We start from the raw sequence: 16850 nt of genomic DNA, 5'->3' as shown, positions 1-16850 counted from the left end.
ATCTCTCATAATTCTTTTAATGAATTTGGTTTCTATGGTTATGTCTCCCTTCTATTCTTGTACTTGAAGCTTGTAAATAATTTTTTTGTTTTGCTTGACTTTTTAGAGAATCTTATTTCCTTTTTTGCTTTAAATATTCCTCTTTTTTCCATATTATTAATTTCAGCTTTTGTCTTTAATTCCCTTTTTAATTTTTCTTGGATTGTTCTGTTGTTTTTCTATGGTGAATAATTTTCCTTTTTTTTTTGTCTTTCTTTCTTCATTGCTTCCTAGATAGTTGACAGTTTTTCTTTTGATTTTCTGTTTGATTCATTACTTATTTTCTTAATTTTCATGTGGTTAGAAGATATGGTCACTTTTTTTTTCGCTTTTACTTGTATTTACCAAAGATGAGACATAATGGCCTGATGGCCAGAAAAAATTCTCTGCTTTTAAGAATTTGTTAATGTTTTCTTTTTGGTAAAGGACATGATCAATTTTTATAAAATGTCTGTGGATATACCAAAAAAGTATAAGTTGTATTTGAATGATAGAAAGTGAGTCTTTATCTAACAGTCGTGTTCACATCTAAGAGAGATGTATTCTGAATTCTCACTATATTTTTATCAAGTTTCTTGTATTTTATTGGCTTTCATTTTATTCATTTTCCAGAATATTTTTGGTGAATGTGAGATATGTGATTTATCTTACTCATTAATTATGTACTTCATTAATAATGTTATTTATCCTGTTTATTGTAATTCACCTTAAATTGCATCTTAACCATTGCTAATTGACACTGATTTTTTTTTTTTTAATTTGCCAAAATTCTCTGCCTACTATTTTATTTTCAACGTTTTGTTCTTATTCTCATTTTAAGTATGTTCCTTAAAAATAGCTAGATTTTGTTTGCTTTAGTTAATCTAATGCTCTCTGTTGGATAATTCAGTTCAATCTTGTTGTAATGATTGATATACCTGATTTTATTCTTCCTATTTTACTTTATACTAATCATTTATTTTCACATCTTATATCCTTATTTTGGCTGTCTTGATTAGCTCCTATTACATTTTGTTTCCTCACTGTACAATTCTACCTTCCCTTTCCCTACTCTTAGAATTAAATACCTCCTTTGTTATTATTTGAAAATAATAATACAGCCTGACTTAAAATAATACATATTGACTTATGTAGTGGTACTTCTGTATTTTAAAGAAGAGAAACAGGGGGCATAGAACAATTGCTTAGCTTTCCTTAAGTTTACATAGTAAGTGACAGAGTTAATTTATTAGTATAGTTTAATGTAATTTAATATAATTATATTAATTATAGTATATTATAACAATATGTAATATTTATTTTACTATAATGTCAATACAGTAAAAATAAACATAGTCCACTTAGTTAACCATAAAGTATATGTGCTAAGAAATTTTAAAACCTGCAAAAATTGATTTTCTTTAATAATTTGTAATAATACTGTTTCAAGGCCAGACAATAGGAATAAATTTCTTGAAAGACTAATAGTTGTCTAAGAATCTTCGCTGAAACAGATTCTGGGAAGGTGATTTTTTACCAGTGAGATTTTCTAGACTTTCAACTTTTTGTATTTTATTTTCATAAATGATAGTGACTCATCCAATCCGTTTTATGAAGCACACATATAACCCTGATATAAAAGCTTAGAAAATAAAATACAAAAATTCCCACAGAAGTATCCCACCAAAATACAGGGAATTTGGAAGAAACTGTCAATAAACCAGTTCAACAGTAAATTAAAAGAGGTATGTACCATGAACCAACAAAGATAATATAAGAATTCAGTAATATGTAACAATAAGAAATGCTGTAAGGGATAAAAGGATAATCTCTACAAGACCAAAAAGGCATTTAATAATAATAACTATTCTGATCAGAAAAGTTTAAAAAACTCTGAGAAAACTAGAAATAAGTGAATATGTCAAATGCTGAGAAAGGAATCAATCATCAATGAATAGCCAAATGATTATTAACTGTGAAACTCTAAAAGTATTCTTGTTAATATTATGAGTAAATATTCCTGGTAGCACTCTTATTATTTACATGTATTTGAATGTTCTCTTCAAAGAAATGAGTATGTCTCTGAAAAAATCCTACCTTATTATAATAGTGAAAATTATAGCATTAATGAAAATTATAGATTAATCTCTCTATCAACTATCCACAATTAAAAACAAATCCCATTAATATGACTAATATGTAATTCTGGCAACAGGGAGGTGACATGAAACACTCATGATCTGCCCGAGGGAATATAAATTGGCAAAAACCTTTATGGAAAGTAGCTTGACAGTTTTTACCAAGAGCTTTAAAAGAGTTTATGTCCTTTGACCCAGTAATTCCACTTCTGGGAACTCCAGCCTAAGAAAATCACAAGAATTGCTGACAAAGATTTGTGTACAAGGATGTTAATGGCAGTGCTGTTTATAATATTTTTTTAAATGGGAAATAACCTAAAATGCCAAACAATGGGAGAGTGGTCAAATAAAGTATGATACAGCCATGCAGTATAATAGGATACAGGCATTGAAATCATGCTGTTTAATCTAAAGGAAAAGATATAATGTTAATTAGAAAAAGTCAGAATATGCATTTATTTAAATTTGATATCAATTTTATAAAAATACATGTTTATATATTATATATGAAGGAAAATTTTAATGGACTGGAAGGAAAAACTAAACAAACATAAAAAAATATGTTAATGTAGTACTATCAGAGTGTGTTAAAGTCAGTAAAGCTCTCTGCCAGATCATGTAAATAACCATCAGGGATTTACATTTCATATTGAAGCACAAACTTCATTCTAAATTAGTACTAAAATGTTATCCTTAGCTGTAGGCTGAGGTTCAGTCTCTGTGCAGAGAATCATTGTCTTTGCAATAATTAGTGTATCTATTTTATAATCATAGTTTCCATCCTTAACCACGGACGGTTCAGACCAGTTAGGAAACTGAAGAGAGCCCTGTCTTAGAAAATGACCAGTCTGTTAGGTTTCGTAGCTGAAGTTTTAGGAAGATCAGCAAAGAGTTAGTAAGAAATAATCTAGTGTTCTTGCCCTTTGCATCCATTAGCAAAAGGATTTAGGCATCTTTACACTCAGTTGAAGGAAGTGAACAATTGGAATCCCACAGCTGGAGCATGCCTGTGAGATATCCAGCGTCCTCTTCTTTTTCCAAATGAACAACGCAAGGAAACTAATAGGAAAACAGCCATGTAAGAAAAAGTGGAATCTAAGTGTTTCAGTGGGTTTGAGACACTCCTATCCAGTTTCCTATCCATAATGAGAATTCTTAAATGCAGTAGCAGGGGCGGGATCTTGATAGCCACTGGGAAACCCCCTATGTTTAGGTACTAGTTTCCTCATCTGTAAAATGGTAATAACTTGAGGATAACTGCAAACTTGGCATGGACTTACGCTTTCTAAGATTTTTGTAGCTTGGCGTGTCTTGGTTATTATTACCTTTGCAAGGTTTCACATTCCTTTCTAGGACTTTTCTTATTGGGTGACAAATCTGTTTACTGAGCCAAAAAAACAGTTCCTGGACTATGCAGAATAAGTCTAATCCACCATCTACATTAACAGTCCTTCAAATACTCGAAGACAGCTTTCATGAATTTAATAACTGCTTTCTGTGGTTTTTTTTTTTTTTAATTTCAAGAATAGAACACAGTAGACCATAAAAATGAGCCATTATCAGTCTTCCTTTGGATTTTCTGTGTGAATGTTGTTTAACATTTAAATGGTGCTGATTATAATTTGAGATATTAGCAGTTAGATATGCCATTGTGTCAGTCTGTTATTGTTTGTAAAGGAGGTTAAACACTATATTAACTTCTGAGTAGTGATTTATTGTTGCTTTTGTTAGAGAAAAATAAAAAGTGTAAAATAATATAATTTGATATTGCCTTTGAGAATTTTCAGTTTGCAAAGGTCTTTATTTCCTACTCAATTTTATTTTTTAAAAAGCATACATGTAGTGTAAATACAGCATCACATAAATGCTAAGTTGTTCTTTGCTTCCTGGCATAAGCTGTTGTGTAATATTGCTCTGTAACCATTAAGCAGCTGCTCTGTCTCAGAGATGCTCATATTTCCTTTGGTAGATAAAGGAAGTTTGCTAAATGAATGTCTCCAAATTGCTTTAAGATCTTTGGCCTTTCTGGCAGCTATTCTAGATTCACAGTGGTCTATGTTACACATGCAAACCATGTTTTTAGAAGGCCCCTACAGCCTGGAGGTTACAGATGGGGTTGTGTTAACAGCAAGAACCTGCGTTTTGCTGAGTCTTACCTTCTATACTGTATAGCAGGGCTCATGACCCGCTGCGTGATCCTCTCCAGTTATTTTGCCAGAGTCCTTAAGTACTATCTCTTATATGCTTGTGAGCAAGCACAATTAGCTGTCCAAGTACCATATCATCCACTGTTTCTTTTCTTTAGGCTGCCTCATCTTGGGTAATGCCTGTCCACTGTCAAGGCTGTGCTGCATGCAGAGATGCATGAAGGGGGCAGCTGTCTGCTTCAGGTGTCTCTCCTAGGCTTCCAGTTGGCTGATTCCCACCAACCCCCCTCCCTGCCCCACATAAGGTCATTGTTATCTTGCTATGCCCCATGCAGGAGTGGAGCCCAGTGGGACCTATGATGTTGCATTTTTGCTTGTGGGTGCCAAAGCAGTTTGGACATACTTCTAATGCCTTTCACTGTTTTAGTAAAATAGCTCTTTCAGTTTTCCTTGTAGATCCAAATTCCTTGGAACTCAGGGAATTGGGGGTAGGGAGTGGAGAAGCATCCTGCAACATTCTGATTTGCCTTCCCTTTTCCATGTGATAGTCATCATGTCTGTCTGTGTATGACTGTCTTACTGTCTTCCTCCTGGTAGGATTACCTTGAGGTGGCTATCTGCTGCCTTAGGATTTGGTTCCTAATGGACCACACATCACTCCATCTTAATGAATATGACTGCAGCGGCTTCACTTTCACTTTTCACTTTCATGCATTGGAGAAGGAAATGGCAACCCACTCCAGTGTTCTTGCCTGGAGAATCCCAGGGATGGCGGAGCCTGGTGGGCTGCCGTCTTTGGGGTCGCACAGAGTCAGACACGACTGAAGCGACTTAGCAGCAGCAGCAGAGCATAACTAAGAAGCAAATAGAGTCCTGACTACTCTGGAGTAATAAGGAAATGAACTTCAGATAATATCTATATATTGAAATGTTAGCCTGTATTGTTCAGTCACTAAGTTGTATCTGCCTCTTTGTGACCGCATAGATTGCAGCACCCTGGGCTTCCCTGTCCTTCACTATCTCCCAGAGTTTGCTTAGATTCATGTCCCTTGAGTCAGTGATGCCATCCAACCATCTCGTAATCTGTCACTCTGTTCTTCTCCTGCCCTCAATCTTTCCCAGCATTCGGGTACACATGGAATAATTTATATAAATTGAAATATTTACCATTTATTTACTCTTTTGTCAATTTGCAAATATCTGTGAGCTGTTTGAACACTCCTAGTGCCTTGGTAGTTATTTTATACTAAATGCCTAAAGTTGTACATTAGTTACACAACAAAGTTAGAGATATAATCTGCCTGTAATCATTACACTTTCCCATCCTGCCCAATAACATAAATAAACTCCTAGGCAAACAAATTCCAGGGAATAACAAGAATCAGTAAAATTATCCTTCAGTCTTAAGCTATCTTTATCTTCATTGTTATAAAATTATTAAGGTATGCATTTGTGACCATGTTTCAAAAAGTTGAATTTTACAGTTTTTTTCTGCAAGCGTTTACTGGTTAGTGTATGCTGCTGCTGCTAAGTCACTTCAGTCGTGTCCGACTCTGTGCGACCCCACAGACGGCGGCCCACCAGGCTCCCCCGTCCCTGGGATTCTCCAGGCAACAACACTGGAGTGGGTTGCCATTTCCTTCTCCAATGCATGAGAGTGAAAAGTCAAAGTGAAGTCGCTCAGTCGTGTCCAACTCTTAGCGACCCCATGGACTGCAGCCTACCAGGCTTCTCCACCCATGATATTTTCCAGGCAAGAGTACTGGAGTGGGGTGCCATTGCCTTATATGTGGGCTCTGACTTAGTTGTTAGGGGAGAAGCAGATGGACAAAACCCAGTCACTCCCCCAAATAAGAAAAAACACAAGACTTGAAAACAGTTATCTTGGAAAACTTGAATGTACAAAGTGATGTAAAGTAAGTACAAACCAGGTGCTATGTGAATATAGAAAAAGAGATCAATTTTAGTTGGCATAGGGGTTGGGAGAGGAGGGTGGAGAAGCAGTTTATGGAGCGGGCAGTGGCTGAGCTGGACACGGAAGGCTGAGAGTTGAGTGTGGATAGAGGGCCTTCTGATCAGAGGCAGCTGTGTGAGAATGACATGAGGGTGGGCCTTTACAGAGCGAATAACCTTGTCTGATTGGTTAAGCACACGGGCTGTCATCATGATAAGTAAAGTCTCTATATTTAATGTACTTGTCATATGTAAAATGTTTACTATACATGAAGTACAGTGTAAGCTATTATACTTTAGAGCAACAAAAACAATAATAATAACCTGTCAGAAATTAAAACTGTCTTTGTCTCCAACTACAGAGCGGGAGTTGATGTCCTTTTGTGTCTCAATGGCTTTTAGCACTTTGTACAATGGTATCTATCTGAAAGTTTCTCAATAATCACTGAAATGAATTCACCCTGACAGAAAATTAATTGCTCAAGAAGTAGGCGTTTCTTAAAATAGAGCTGCATTAAGTGGGGACATTTAGTTCTTATCCTCTTAAAAATGTATATCTTTTTTAAAGTAATGATTTAATATGAGACCTGAGTTTTATCACCAGCTGAGATCTCATAATTTCTTCTCATTCTTTTATTCTTTTTCTAAAGAAGGTGAATGGATGGATATAAAACAGTGTTCAAACAGCCTTCAGACGTACACAGCTCCTCTGTTTATTCCCAACAGTGATGTATATGTACTAAGTAAATGATTTTCTGTCTTTTCATGCTATGTATGGTTAAAAAGTAGGGTGGTGACTCTCATTCTGGTAAAGTTTCTAAATGATTATTTATAGTTATCTTGAGACTGGAATTCAGTGTGAATATTTCAGTGTGTGCATGATTGTTGCCTCCATGAGCCAGTCCTAATTTATTGGTGGTGTTTAATCTGTGCCTACTCTGCATTTTATAGTTTTATCTCACTTATGCATAACTCTGTAAGGTAGCTAATTTTATTGATATTATCTTTAATATATGAATGGAAACTCTGAGGCACAAAGAGTCTAATGTTCCAGGACAATTATTATTATAAATTTCTATAAGTTCATTATTATCATGATTAATTATTCCAGGATGCCATGGTGGCACAGTGTAGTCAGGAGTCAAAGCCCAGCTCTTTGACGTGAGTGGACCATGTTGCTAAACCACTCGTGCCTGTCTTTCCTACGCTAAATCAACCTCTCAGTCAGCCCCAAAGTGTTCTGCAGCATTGGATCAAATTGCCATTTCTTGGAATTTAGAGTTTTTTCCTGGAAGCATTTGAATACTGAGGATTTTCACACTTATTCTCTCCCTGGGGCAGCAGGTAGATGGAATGAGTAGCCGTATTCCATCTACCTGAGGTGTTCATCCCCTCCTCACCACCATTAAACTTCCTTCTCATTGGCTAGAACCTGGGGACACGGCAATCGGTGAGAGTTCCATTTCCAGTCCTGGGCAGAGCTAGGCCAGCCAGGAATCCGTTTGACTCTGGCTCCTGACCAGTGGAGGTCCCTGAAGGGTCAGGAGGCATTCCTGGAGGTCTGGCCTCACCACTGTTTGCCAGAAAAAAGGATCCTGTTTTTGAAATGGAGTACCAGGGAGTGGCAGCAGGGTGAGAAAGCAGTGAAATTGTGTGAGGTATATTAAAGGTGCACGGAAATAGGTCCGTGTGAAGTATTTGCTCTGTGTACCAGTTCTGCTTTTGTGTGATTCAGGACAGGAACAAAGGTGGGAGGGCTGGTGACAGCAACTCACTTTTCTTTACTCAGGGAAGGATTTGTTAAAGAACAGTGGTTTCCAGAGATCTTTGAAGTAATTCCAACAAGGTGCTAATTGTGGTTGTGGTTTTCCTTTTTCTTTCTTTCTTTTTTTTTAAATGATTGGACTTTAGTCTACCAGGTGCTACTGGCCAAGGGCCCCTAAACCTTCATTCCCTATGCATGAGCCGTGGCAAATAAAACCATACCAATTGCCTTGTACACTTGGAAAGTTAAAATTTCTTTCTGAGAGATTATTTAGCTTCTAAACTGTAAACTTTTGTTTTAAAAGACTCAGTTTGCATTTCATAAGCATTTTGTTTTTATGTGTCTTTGTTGTAAGCATACTTGGTTTTTAGTCTAACCTTTGTTTTGAAACACTTGAGTGAATTCTAGTGTTAAATCATTTATTTGCTTCCTGCTTATGTTGATCTCTTTCTTCTTGATGTTTATTTTCAGGATACCTTGAGGATAGTTTTGTAAAATCTGGAGTCTTCAATGTATCAGAACTTGTGAGGGTATCTAGAAGTAAGTAAACTCTTTGCTTATTATTTAATTATACAGTATGACTTAAAATATTTTGTATTTTGAAAATGAAATACAGTATGAAAAGAACTGTGTATTAGGGTAATTTGAGCTTTAAAATCTCTAACTTTTTGATTTCACAAATGAAGTTAATTTGTCTGGCTTTCTGAAATATTTGCATTTAAATCCGTACTTTTTGTAGTACAAAAATAATTTGGGGTTTGTTCTGCTTGCTGTGTTGTTGGTATTCATTTAATTCACTGTTCACTCTGTGACCATAGATGGTCATTTATATCAAAGGAAGTGTGATTAATTAAATGTACTCAGTGTTGTTATGATAACCCACATAAGTTTCCTGTAGATAAGTGCTTTTTCATTTTGCTAACATTTTGGTGGGGGCTTGGAGATGTACAGGATATACACGCTAACAGGCAGAGTGTAGAGGGATGCAGAAATTAACTTTGCAGATTGTAGTTGGATATAGATAGAAAGCATTGTTATCCAAAACAATGTCAAATTGTTTTCACTGGCCACCTCACCTGAGACACCATTCTTGGCAGCCTGGAGGAGACTTTTCTCAAGTAAGTGTACCTGGTCAGCTAACTAAGCAAGGAAGAAGTTTTCTTGATCACCTCTTTTAGTTGTTATTACGGTGTCTGCAGATATATGTAAGAGGCTGTTCTTATCTCATTGATTATGCTGAAGGGAGTGACTCATTTCTACTTGCTCTCTTCTTTGATTTAGCTTATTTATGTACCTTTGATGGCTGTATTTTCACCTGACGTTTTGATAGGGAGTGTCACAGTTTGAAATGGTTTATTCAGATGATGTAGGGCCACTCTGGTCCCTGTTTAAGCTGTGTTTTTCACTTGGGTCAAATTCAGAGGTCATGAACAAGAATTATGATGATCCAAAAAGAATAAAAAAAAATGAGTTACTGAGGCTAAGTGTAGGTAGTACTTTACCTGGCATTCAGTGAAGTAGTCTCCAGTGCCATAGGTGACTTTGTCTTTGGAACTGTAGTTTCTCAAATACAGACTTCTGAAGTGACTAGTGCACCTAGCCTGTGTTTCAGAGAGTTCTGTGAATAAACATTTAAGACTTTAGTAGCATCCTTTCTGACATAATTCTGCAGTGGATAAATATTATGCCCCAAATACTTCTGCCTTCATCTGTTGACTAAGGAGTAGTATAAGTGACCAAAACTTCATATCCTGTGTCCCTGTGTCTATTGGATTCATGTTTGCTAGGCAAGAGGATTTTGGTGGTCTACTTCATTGACCAAGGCCATGAGACATCTGTGTTTTTCCTGATCAATATGTGTTGTGCTAAGACTGCAATATTTGAACTTTTTATGTTTATTTTTAATTTGGAAAGGAACGTGCCTGAGTGACTTACTACCACTTAATGGCATTGTGTAAGGAAGGGAGTATTTGAAGGTGGGTAGTTGTGTTTGTGTGTGTGTGTGTTGCTCTTTAGCAGAGAGGCTATGCTGCTACAGTTATGAGACTTTATGAAATTATTTGTTTAAATTTGTAATTTTCTCAGTTTTATACTTCTATCCTTCTTAAAAGGATAATAGCGTTATCTGTCAGAAAATATTATTAGTTCCTCATTAGAGGAAACATTGGAGAAGGCAATGACACCCCATTCCAGTACTCTTGCCTGGCAAATCCCGTGGATGGAGGAGCCTGGTGGGCTGCAGTCCGTGGGGTCCCTAGGAGTCAGACATGATTGAGCGACTTCACTTTCACTTTTCACTTTCATGCATTGGAGAAAGAAATGGCAACCCACTTCAGTGTTCTTGCCTGGAGAATCCCAGGGATGGGGGAACCTGGTGGGCTGCCGTCTATGGGGTCGCACAGAGTCGGACACGACTGAGGCGACTTAGCAGAGGTAGCATTGGAGAAGGAAATGGCAACCCACTCCAGTGTTCTTGCCTGGAGAATCCCAGGGATGGGGGAGCCTGGTGGGCTGCCGTCTATGGGATCGCACAGAGTTGGACACGACTGAAGTGACTTAACAGCAGCAGCAGCAGAGGTAACATTATGTTAGACGCTATGTGAGAGCCATATGAGAACTTATAAAAACCCAGATTGATACTGTGAGAAGATTGATACTGTGAGAAATCTGAATTTGAAACTTAAAAAATGTATTTCTATAACAGTTCAGAAGTGAGGTAAATTTAACATACATCATTCATTCTTTCTTAAATCACACTCTCATCTCTTAGAGATTTTTAAGTTATCTGTTATAACAAACATTACTGATTTGTAATTAGTATGTTAATTATCTATATTCATTCATTAGCTAATTAATTCAGCAAACATTTTCTATCCCATATGTAAATAGGTGTCTCTGAAATGCTTGAGAAGTTATTCTAAGTGTTTAATATATCCACATTATAACCTTATTTATACAATTGAACTTCATTGTTTATGAAATAGGTTTTGCTAAGTAAACATCAACTTCAGCACAACCCTTTTGCTGTATATCACGAATTCTGACTTCTTGAGGGTTTACGATATGTTAATGGTTTCTGTCCTCTGGGGTTTTACTCTGGTATGACCCTCTAATGTGAATGTTGACTTTAGCTAATGAAGTTGTTCAATTTTAGGATAGTGATCTTTCTGGTGAACGATATTATCTCCATCTTAAAAGTTGATTTAGGATCAGCTTTTGGAGTGAGGAGAACAATAAGAGAGATTAAGGGTTGCCCTCTAACCCTTAGAATCTGAGGTTCTTCTGAGCTTGGTTTCTAAGAGGGTATTGGCAGCCTCTTAAACATGATTTGCAGCCTTAAGGCCCCTTGCTGCTCTCTGGGAGAGGTGCTAACAATGATCTTTGCATCTGATATAAGTTTTTCCCGAGGCTTTTAAATAGGCATATCTGCTGGGACTTGCAGTTCTTATACACTTTGTCATTAGATAAATTTTGTGCATGTGCTGTTTTAGAATTTGGCCGTGTTCATTATTAATCTACTTTAATTTCTGTAATCTCCCGTTTAGTGTCAAAATCTACACTAAATTTTACATTGCTTGTGTGTAAATCTGTAGACAAAATGCTTTTGTTTTGTTTTTCTTAAGCCATGACTAAAGCTTTACTTTCCATCTTGTCCACACACCCCTGCCCCAGTTTTAATGAGACTTAGTTGACATGTAGCACTGTATAATTTTAAGGTATATAGCATAATTGCTTGACTGACATATACTGTGAAATACCATAGTAAGTTTAGTTAATGTCTATCATCTCATGCAGTCATGCAGCTGTTAAAAAAGAGAAAAAGAGAAAATGTTATTTCCTTGTGATGAGAACTCTTAGGATCTACTCTCTTAACTGCTTTATATATATATATATATGTGCTACATTAGCTATAGTCATTGTTTTGTACATTACATCCCCAGTATCTATTTATTTTATAACTAGAAGTTTATACATTTTGTGCTAACTTCCTCCAATTCTCCCTCCCCACTAATACCCACCTCTAGTAAACTTTTCTATGAGCTTGTTTTTTGTTTGTTTAGATTCCACGTATAAGTGAGATCATACAATATTTGTAAATAAATTATTTGTGTTGCTTCCTTGATATTTTGAAATAATCCTTCTGGTACAAAATTTAGAAAAAAAATAATATTTCCAAAGATCTGTAATTGTCATTTTCCTATAAATTATACCTAGTATGCTTATGGTCAAGCAATCTGTGTTGACTGTCATGCCATATGTTTATTAAATAGGAACTACAAATCTTTGTCTAAATATTGCATGAGCTTAATAAATAGCAGCTAATTGATATAAGATATAACATGTAAGTTTCCTGTTGGTAACTCAGTTCTTTGAATTGTATCCATTATTACCATCGAAAGCCAAACAGATTGTTTTACTTTCACTGAACCCCTCAAATGCCTCCTTCCAGCACTACTCTGCTTTCCAATGTCACGTAGAACATGATTCTAATAATAAACTTTAAAGCATGTGGTTATTGTGGGATTTCTTACCTTGCATTTTTTTAACCTCTGGTGTACCTCAAGCCACAACAAGCAACTACATTTTAACTGTCCAAAGAACTGAAGCCAATAGGCATAGTTATACATTGAAAACTAGTATTTTTTATATAAAATGAGGCTAAATCATATTATGTAATATGAACAACCTAACAGCAGGCAGAAACTGCAGATCTTTAGAGCTGAGACTAATCTTGTATGTATTAATTTATTTTGACTTAATTTTTAATAGAGCTATCCATTGTATATTCCTTGATTATTTCTCTGCAATAAAGCGTGTACCCTCTAATCACATTTTCTTAAAAAATACGTTGTTAGTCTTGGCCTGCCTGATACTGAAATACAATTCAACTGATAGTGAACACATTTCAGATGTCTATTGAAAATTCTAGGTAAGGAAAATCCCTTGAAAATCAACGGTCCCTTTGGAATTTTATACTCAACATGAGGTTAGTTTGGAGAAAGGGGAAGATTAAGTGGACTCTCTGTTGTAGTGTGAATCTCAGAGGCTCTAGAGTTTTGTTGCCATGGGCTAGGATACACTTTCCCTCATTGATGATCTTGAAGGCCTGGTGAAAACAGGTGAAGAAATAGAATTTATTCTTAATCCTTGTCCTTTGACACCAACCTGGCTGGTCTCCACCTTGCATGTCATCTCTGCCCATGACCTTGCTCTTTCAGCAACTGCTATTTAGAGTAACTTCCTTTGAGTACCCGCCTCATCCTCTAGAGCTCTGGGCCAGCTGTGGCTTTCTGCAGATTTCTTGGACCATTCAAGCTTATATCGGATTCTTCTTCCCTTGAAATCCTATAGCGTTTGTTGATCATGTCGTTCTTGTGGAAGTTTCACTATAATCTGCATGATGCTTGTATTTCTGTGCTTTTCATGAGTGTTCTGTTTACCCAGCTTGTTGCCCCATGTGTCTTATTAAGGACAGGAACTATCTTATATCTTAGACTGGTTTGTGTCCCTTTCAGCACCTGTCAGTAATGGATACAATAACTTGTTGATTGCACAGACCTTCAGTGGATAGATTCATTTGTACCATTCATTTGTACCTATTTACTGCTTTTCATAGGTTTTTGGACCGTTTCATCTTTGCTAACCACTGTAGGTTGCCAGGGAAGAGTTTTGGGGGAGAAAGCAAGAAAAGGGAACTCATACTTGTTGAATATCTGTTATCCACTAGGCATCATGATAGACTTTTATCACTCCTTACCTCATTTCATCCTCAAAATAGTCATATGTGATAGCTTATTATAATTCTCATTTTATAGTTCAGGAAACTGAGGTTTATAGCACATAAATGGCAGAAGGAGTTAAAATGTTGTCTGTCTATTTCCCAGTACTCTCCTCATTCTTACAACATGCTGCCTGAAAGATTTATTCAAGAAGTTTAGAAACCAATTTTAAAAATTTAGAAAGCTGTAATCCATGGTATGACAACCAATACTTACATCAAAAATCTCAGTTCACAATATATCAGCAAACTCAAAAAGACTTTTTGATTTATACCTTAAAGTATAAAACTCCATGAGTATATTTTAAATGACTTACGAAGTTGAGCATATCAACTTTTTAAAAAACAAGACATAAAGTAAAACTGTACTTCCTATTCATATATGAAACCGAATATGTATTTTGGAAAAAGAAATCTTGACTTTTATTTCATATTTGTCAATTTTACTTATATACTTGTCCTAATACAATAATTATTTTATATCAAATATTAGAAATATGATCTCTAATGTACTTTAATATTAATGTTAATATTATTATAAAATAATCTTTTTATGGAACTATTTTAATTTGATTTAATTTAATTTTAATTTTTATTTAACAATAATTTGATTTTTAAGAGCTGAGTTAGTACAAAGGGCCTTGCTTTGTCCTGAGCAATAATCAGCATGTGTTGTGCCCTGTGGAGCATCCATAGACCAGTGGGATGGCAGATGTAGTGACGGCTAACAGTAAGGACTGAATGAAGAAGCTTGGGCAGTGCGAGCAGAGGAAGGGGTAACCAGTGATGGCCGTCTTAGTGCCTTGAGTTTCCACACGTGAACACTGGCATAGTGAGGATGTTTGCAAGTCTTAACCAATGGACGGTTGATATTAGAGTCTTAAGGTAAAGAGAATTCCTCTCATCCTTGCCCAGAGGCATGGAAAATATGAGATTATTATATCTGAATAGAGATGACAATAGTAAATGCCACTCCCAATGCTCTTTTTGTTGTTTTATTCCTCAGCGCCCATAACCCAGGGAACTGGAGTCAACTTTCCAATTGGAGAAATCCCAAGCCAACCATACTATCATGACATGAACTCGGGGGTCAATCTTCAGAGGTCTTTGTCTTCTCCACCAAGCAGGTAACTCAAAGAGGAACTGCTTTTCTTCTCAGTCTGGTATGCAAATAGGTAGATAGGGAGACATGCACATAGGTTTGTTGGTAAACAGTGTGGAAATAAAACAAAAAGTTCAAGATTCTTTGCTGATTTTTCACAGAGTTTTACTCTTTCTTGGTTGAACTTATTTTGAAATTTGAAAGTTAAGTGTAATTGTTGTTCAGAGCATTTTAAACAATCATTTCGGGGGTGGGGGGACAAGGGAACTATGAAAATGTATTAATATGATTTTTATCTTCTATGAAGTATTGTAATTTCACAAGTCATGTAATTCTTTTGGTGACCTTAAAAATGATGTTGCCCTGGTTTAGGACTGATCCACCCAACTTTTATCCTAATACCATGCCCAAACTGGGGATAATGAAGTGAAAAATAAAATGTGTCATTTATTTAACTTTAAAAGGCCTTATTCTAGGCCACAGGTTTGCCAAGTTCTTCAATTGATGCTCTTTGAATAATTTAGTTAACTTTTAGTTACCAGTGAAAGTATTACCTGCTCTGAGATTTGGCTGAACCAGTTGGGAAAGAGCTACAGTGAGGTGACTTTGTCTTTTGGTTCTCTGCTGACATTCTCATTTTTCTCTCTTGACCTTCTAATTGTAACCTTCAGGAGTTTAAAAGGAAATCTTCTATTTAAATGAGGGAAAATTAGCTTGGGAAGTTATTGTACATTAGAATTTCATGATATGTTCCTTTACTATAGAATGATAGAAGAGGGCTGAGTGAACAAGAAGGCAAGATAAGCAGATATTGTAGCTTTATTGGGTTTTCTGGAGGTTGAATCTTCAATACAGAAAGACCAATCTCACTTTCAGAGCATTAAAAATACCCATGATCAATTAAAAGATCCTACATGAATTTCAGAGCAAAACATGTATTTTATAATATCAATTTTTTAAAAATAAAAAAATCTGGATAACCATTTTCCTATGCTAGTCTCAGTAACAAAAGTTAATTGCATTTGGATTGATTATGGGGCTGTGCACATCTGTACATTTATTAGCTAATTTAATTGTGTGTCATTTATGGTCAAACTGTTTTCCTATAGTAAGATTTCATAGCAAGTATTTAGGTTTATTATTAAAATTGTCTGTGGTATGGTAATTTGTTTAAAATGCTTTGATTTTTCTAAATTTAAAATGTGAATAGTAATATTTTTATTTTATATGATGGATCGGTATCATCCACCTGGCTCTTTCCTCATGATTATTCAGTATTAAATACAATACTATGTCATTTAGAATAAAAAAGTTTTAAAAAACATTTATCTTTTATTTCCTTATGAAAATCTTTTCTCCCTCATTTCAAGTTTTCCTGTATTTACTGTTGATTCACAGATGAAAGAATTAGATTGAAGGAGGGGTTAAAAAATGCATTCTAATTTTAGATACCCTAGAAAGAAACTAAATATCTACTATTTATTCTCACTGTGATTTAGCACTAATAGAAATTGCCATCTTCTACATAATGTTAATAGTTTGGGAGTTGTGAGTCAAATCTTAATCACAAATGTATCTATGAGTATACCCAGACATGCACATGTTTCCAGGATTTTGAAAGAGTACAGTCTAGGAAGTCAGGCTGCTACAATTAACATGCTCAGGACAATTGATTCTCTTCAAATTTGTCTCCCTACTTGTAATAAAATAGAGGATTGGATTATGTATGTGGCTTCTAAAGTCAGGTACAACTCTGAAATGCTACGACATTAGGTTTTTTATCACAACCTCAAGTTTATTCAGAAGATTTCCTTTTTTTAGTTTTTACCTGCATGGGTGTGAATAAGGATTTTTTTTTTTAATTTAAGGAAACAATATCCATTTTCATATTCATAACTAATTGTTTAATACAATATTGGTGGAGATATATGAAGGCATGTATTAAGCA

At 35.5% G+C, this 16850-nt stretch overlaps 1 protein-coding gene across 9 annotated transcripts in view; it reads left to right on the top strand.

Moving 5' to 3' along the window:
- The window catches only part of NFIB (nuclear factor I B), a 257368-nt gene that overhangs the window by 175742 nt on the left and 64776 nt on the right, over window positions 1–16850 (top strand). For all 9 annotated transcript variants that reach the window (XR_011465172.1, XM_005889569.3, XM_070375899.1 and 6 more), the window contains exons 4-5: window positions 8493–8561; window positions 14807–14927. Coding sequence is in view for 8 of the 9 variants with exons in the window: in XM_005889569.3 (XP_005889631.2) it covers window positions 8493–8561; window positions 14807–14927 (190 nt within the window). In the remaining variant the exon portion in view is untranslated. The remainder of the gene's footprint in view (window positions 1–8492; window positions 8562–14806; window positions 14928–16850) is intronic.

Source organism: Bos mutus, chromosome 8 (genome assembly GCF_027580195.1).
Source record: "Bos mutus isolate GX-2022 chromosome 8, NWIPB_WYAK_1.1, whole genome shotgun sequence".
NCBI classification, from domain to species: Eukaryota; Metazoa; Chordata; class Mammalia; order Artiodactyla; family Bovidae; genus Bos; species Bos mutus.
Note: the sequence above shows the minus strand (reverse complement) of the source record. Positions and strands in the feature narration are given on the sequence as shown.